The 6024-nt window shown below is 45.4% G+C and overlaps 1 protein-coding gene across 1 annotated transcript; it reads right to left on the bottom strand.

The window, feature by feature from the left end:
• Window positions 1–347: 347 nt before the first annotated feature.
• LOC118773981 lies at window positions 348–5535 on the bottom strand. The gene is made up of 2 exons (XM_036523064.1): window positions 5206–5535; window positions 348–2866 (listed from the first exon to the last, which is right to left on the bottom strand). The coding sequence occupies exon 2, from the start codon at window positions 2859–2861 to the stop codon at window positions 2028–2030; it is 834 nt and encodes a 277-aa protein (XP_036378957.1). The 5' UTR covers window positions 2862–2866; window positions 5206–5535; the 3' UTR covers window positions 348–2027.
• Window positions 5536–6024: the final 489 nt, after the last annotated feature.

Raw genomic sequence — 6024 nt, forward strand, 5'->3', positions numbered from 1 at the left:
ATATTCAGTTGATGTGTTAATATGAATGGATGGATATAGTGGTCAGTGACGTGTTTGTTAGCGACTATGGTTGACATTGAGTGTAGTTCTCATACAGTGTGACACCATACGCTACTGTCAATTCAATATAAAGATACTCAATACTTTTGGCTGACTGATACACTTTTGAAAAAATGAAAGTTTTAGCTTAGCATTGTTCTTGTTTGGCTACCCCCCTTCACTGAGGTTGCATATGGAGATTCAAACCAGGGTTCCACCTGTTGCCTGGTGAGGCAGAACAGTGTAACTGATAGAGATAGAAGAAGTCACACAAGCATGATGTAAAATACAGTGTTTACTGACTAACAAGAGGACAGAGGTACAGAACAAGTCAGAGGAAGATCATGGCCAGCTTGAGTGGGTGGCTTTCCTCATTGTTTCTCCTCGTTTGCTATCACAGACAGTCTCTTGTGCCACATTCTTACACAGGTCCAGCAGTGTGGCATAGTCTCTGGGGAAATGAACTCATAACCCAAGGATTGCAGGTTCAAGTCCCAACTGTGCTATACTGTTGTTGTGTACTTGAGGCAGGTGTCTATTCTGCATTTTTATAAATCTTCCCAGCTTGTTTGAATGTATACAAATCCTCAATAATGGCATCAACTCAGCAAATTACAACAGAAAACAGCAAATAATAGTACTTCTCTATATATAAGGGTGCATTCTCTACCTGGACAGAATTTTCCCCCTGATTTAAGGGTGACGTCACAGAACTAACACTATGCAGCACGACAGTGTCACATGTAGGGTTCTGTCTGGTCGTTGTTATAATCCGTCTGATGTTGTATACATACACTCAAATCATGTACACATCAAACTTCGCTCACACAAGACATAAAATCGCAATTGAAAAAAAAAAAAGACCACGTTAGAACTTTATTTGAATGACAGGCAACAGTCCGTGGGTTTGAGCTTAGCACTCGAGCATCTGGCCCTTTGTGTGAGTGAAAACATACGGAAGTGATCCAGGTGCAGAGAGGCGTCAGGATTACGACCTGTTGCTCATTTGATCTCCCTCTGAGCCGCAGGGCAGACACAGCGATGCCTGCCAAATCAGGAATGTCCAAATGGGGATTGTGCCCCTTTTGTTGTGCCCTGCCCGCAGTGTGTGTCTGGGGCGATTGTGTAACACCCCTAAACGCATGCCCTAGTTCTGTTGACCAGAAAACATGGGCACCTCCCCCCTCGACCTTCACCAGACACTCAAATCATTTGCATTACGCTTGTTTTGCTTTGTTTGATTGCCTCTATTTTTGAGTGAGAGTGAGAGTGAGAGAGATACTGCTGAATTTTGTTTTGAATGTGTTATTCTGCTGTTCCATGTGATTTGGCTTCACGTTTTTCATCTGCATGCAAAATACAGCCCATTTGAGATTCAGCCTGGTTTTCTCTTTCTCTTTCTCTCTCTCCCTCTTACATTGATAATTGAAAACATCATGGAGAATAAACACGAGTTTGTGTTTTGTCAAGGATTTTAGGTCACCAGGTTACAGTTTGTTTTGAATCTACATGCTATGTGAAGATACCAGGTAGTGGCCAGTTTTCTGAAAATAGCAAGTCTAGGTGCCCTACTTTCCTGAACATCTATGGAAAGTGCTCTCAAACAGGAAAACCAGCAATGATTTATCACTTGGAGCTAAAAGAGAACATTTAGCTGTTCTCAGCCACAAAAGACAAATATTCATACATCTCTACAATGCAGTCTGTGTCACAGACGCTGTCAGCCCTATTTAGTGTGTAATATAGAGCACTAATCTGTGAATACAGCTATAAAGTCATAGACGTAGATGACACTTGCAGAGTAAAAATATCTGTTAAGTTATATATGTAGTGTTCCTAAACACATGCATGCTTTCTGTATGTGTTGGCATTCACTGTATATGTTGGTTGACAGTGCTGAAAGGTTTCATGTTTGAAATGGTCCCAGGTGATGTGAGGATGGAGTTAGGGAGAGGGATCAGGACCCCAGTGGACCCTCGTATGGAGCGCTATATTTCTGCAATGGCAGGAAGCATGCAGGCTCGGACCCTGGCTTCTCTCCAGGCTTGGCGGCAATCTGCGATCCAGTGGGACACCATGGACCGTCTGTCCATGCACTTCAGCCTCCTGCCAGAGGTGGCACTGTTGTGGGAACTCCAGGACACGAGCCTGCTGCTGTCGCTGGCTGTTTTCTCTGTGGGTGGATGGCGCTGTACGGAAGCAGGGGTGGGGCTGTGTGGGGCCTCCATGTGGAGCCGGTATGAGGCATGACGCTGGGAAAGGACATGGGGCCGACCGTGAGCACGGCTTAGAAGGCGGTGTTCCTCTGTGGCTCCTCCCTCCCCAGACTCCCTGCCTCCAGAGGGGGCGGGGCTTCCCTGGCACCCGTACAGGTATTCCAGCGGGTCGGTGTTGCTGCGGTAACGGTAATCCCCCACAAAGCCTTCTTCCGGCCCGGGACATGCCTCCTCTGTCTGGGAACTGATGTCAGAGAACATGGCCACTCCCACTTCCTTCCTGTCCTCTTCTGCCACATGGGTGGCACGGTGGATGGTGGGGGTCGGGGGGCGTGTGAGGGGTGGGATTTGGGCCAGTCTCTGGCCTGGCCCGAGCGGGTCCAGCAGGCTCAGGGTGCGGACGTGGCTGGACCCCCGTGGGGAAAAGGCGGGGCAAGCCAGCTGACAGATGGACTGCAGGTAGTCCTTAGGGGAAGAGGCTTGAGAGTGGGTGGGGTGCGGAGCATGGAGGCTGTTGATTTGGTTCAGCTCCTGCACCTGTCCCTCCTGTCCCTCACTAATTGTGGGAAGACTCCTCTTGGACAGCAGTCTGGATCTGGGACGCATGTCTGCTGCAGAGCACAAGACCAGAGAAATCAGTTTGACCAGAGAGCGTGGCAGGTTGACATGCGTTCAGATTTGGTCTGCCGTTTCCTGTATGTGATTCCTGTATGTTTCCTGTTGTACGTGTTACCCTAGTTACCAGTGTACCACTTTTGTAGCTTTGCTTTGTGAATGTAAATGAGAGTTAAACTAAGAGTTGAACAGAAATACGGATCTGAAAGCTTCACGAACATTTAGTCACTTTGCATTCAGTACCCTCCCTTCCAGAGTGGCTTACATAGTTTAAGACACTTGTACAGCTATATATTTACAGAGGTAATTCAAGGCAATCCAGAACACAATAGCAATCTCATTCAGACCTCCAGCCTTCAGGTTATGTGTTCCATTCCCTGTCCACCACACACTTTGTCAATCAGTGTCAGTAACACACTTGCAGTGACTGTCCATAAAGGCCAACAAGCAAAACTACTGGTAGACAATAGTGTATAAGCAATTATTATGCATTGTTATCCATTTCTCCTTCTGCCATAATTCAGACAGGGGAGTGACTTCCTACTTCTTACAGCTGTTTCTGGAATCAGCCTGGTTTTGTTTTTCCTCCCATATTAATGTGGGTCATTTGAAAAGCGAATGCCATTGACATTTGAAATTATGTTACGTCAAGTAGAAAGAAACCACGGTTAAAACCCTGCTCCACTTTTCAGCCTTTTCTTCCTCTGCTAAAAATAGTAACACCGTCCACTTGCTGTTCCTGAGCGGTGTGATTTGCCCACTGGATTTTACTGAGGGAGAGACTGAGGAATAGAGAGAGGAATAGAGAGACAGAAAGTGAAGGGGAGAGAAAGGTTGCAGAAGGAAGGAGGGAAGGACAGGTAAAGGAATGAAAGTAAGGATGAGGGGAGAGTGGAAGAGAAAGAAAGAAGCTACCCTCAAATTAGTGAACACCAAAGGCCTAACAAACACAACCTGTGCACTAATGTTAGTAATTACACTTTTTCCCTTTTGTGTTGCTGACTGACTTTCTGAAAGTGTGACAGGACTGAACATGCATGAAATGAATCTTTTTTTTATTATTCAATAGCACCATCCAGCTTTCACTTTAATTTCACTGGCATTGTGACTACATCTGTATACACTGACAGTTTTTTATTGCTGAGGTTTTGATTGCTGTAGCACTTTTTTAGTCTGACACTGGTCACTGTAGCACTGTGTAAGGTACTGACACTCTAAATGCGATCTGTTATTTTTATTTGTATTATTGTTTATGTATAGCTATTATGTGTACTTTTGTGCCTTTGTTTTGCTACTCTACATGTATGGCATCTGCCAAAAAGAGTCAATATGAATGAGTATGCCTGTGTAATATTCCACAAAGAGCTGCATAAACTGCAACTTAATATTGCAATGTTTAATTTTTTCTGATATCATTATGCCCTCATTCTGAGCTGTAAAGTGTAGCCACTCTCTCAGGTTCATCGTAGTGCTAGATGTTGTAAATATTGAAGAAAACGATGTAGCCAGTGATTACAGACTAATCAGCCATTATATGCCAGCAAGGTGCAAAAAACAGCGCTGCATAGAGGGTGAAATGCCAAATGATATAAGCATCTTCTGCATCATTACACTTTCCACTCTCTTGTACACTCTCGCACACACTGCTGCCATGTTCATGCAAAGTGGTTACTCCCTAAATATTCATAATGTTAAATGGAATGTAACTGTGTCATAGTGGCACTCTATTATATAACTAAGCAAAACAATCCCCCCAGGTAGTACTTCTCAGCCTCCTGTCTCAGCTTCTCTACCAAGCCCTTTCAGTTCCTTCCTGAGGATGACAGGTGCCACATAACAGCATTATGTTCATTCATTGTTGCTCATTATTGTTATCATTAGCATTCATTTATATTTCTTGTTGATGGTCTTACATAAGTACAGGAGATTAATGCCATACAATCTAAAATGATTTGAATTACCGAGATACAGCTATCATTAGATAAACGGCCATTTTTAGATCTGAATAGGAGCTAGAGGAGTTTAAAGTATGCAAACTCAAAGGGTCTCGGTCTCTTTACACTCACAGAGTTGACTCCCTGTGTTTCCCATACATTTATTTTGTAGAACTAAAGCACGCAGACAACATAAAATCAAATATACCAGAGTAATTCCACCTGCCATGCCAATGCTCTAACAGCACAAAATAAACACATAGAGCCCGATCATAGACCACCTCATGATTCTGGATTCCAGCTAAACACGACCGTGCAATCGTACAGTGCAGAAAGAAAATCATGCCTATGGAGAAAGGATGATTGCTTCCAAAGAGACAAGGCAGCGATATGAGTTTTACCGGCAGGTGTGGGCGGTGTTGTCCTGGGCTGTGGGAAGAAGGTGAAGACTCCCTGTATGTGGAGGAGACCTGTGTTTGGAGGGCGTGGAGCAGAGCGCAGACTGTTATCCTGCACGCAGAGGGAGGCACAGAGAGCCGAAGCAAAGCCAGAGAGATGAGTGCGTGTGTGCCAGAGATACGCCTGTGCATGTGTGTGTGAGATAGAGAGAGATAGAGTCAGAGACACAGGGCTGCTGCTTTTATCTGCCAGTGCTCAGCTAAGGGGGGACCTGAGAGAGAGGGAGTGAGGGAGATAAAGAGACAGAGAGAGAGAGGGAGTGAAGGGGACAGAGAGAGAGAGGGAGAGGGGAGAGGGAGGGATGATGCGAGATAAGGAGACAGAGACTGAGGGAGGGACATAAGAGGGATTGATGGAAGGAGAGAAACAGAGACAGAGAGAGAGAGGAAGAGACAGAAGGAGAGAGAGAGTGGGGGAGGGATGAAGGGAGAGAGAGTGGGGGAGGGATGAAGGGAGAGAGAGGGGGAGGGAGAGAGAGGGGGAGGGACAGGGAGTGGAAGGGAGAGAGAGAAATAGACAGAGACTGAGATCAAGCTGGAGGCAGGAAGAGGGTGGGAGGGAAAAGAGAGCAAAGAGAAGGAGAGAGGGAAGAAAACATATAGACAGATTTAGAGGGAAGAAGAGAAAGAGTTAGAGGGTGAGAGAAGAATGGGGACAGAAAGGATGTTAAAGAGCTTGCTCTGGTACAGAAGCCTCCCTCCTCCCTCATTCAGATGTGCTATTCTCTGTTTTCCTCTATTTCCTTTTATTTTGACAGTTTA

This window comes from Megalops cyprinoides, chromosome 3 (assembly GCF_013368585.1).
Source record: "Megalops cyprinoides isolate fMegCyp1 chromosome 3, fMegCyp1.pri, whole genome shotgun sequence".
Lineage (NCBI taxonomy): Eukaryota > Metazoa > Chordata > Actinopteri > Elopiformes > Megalopidae > Megalops > Megalops cyprinoides.

Coding starts and splice junctions, on each gene's coding strand:
- LOC118773981 (XM_036523064.1), bottom strand. CDS start 2,861: ATGCGTCCCAGATCCAGACTGCTGTCCAAGAGGAGTCTTCCCACAATT.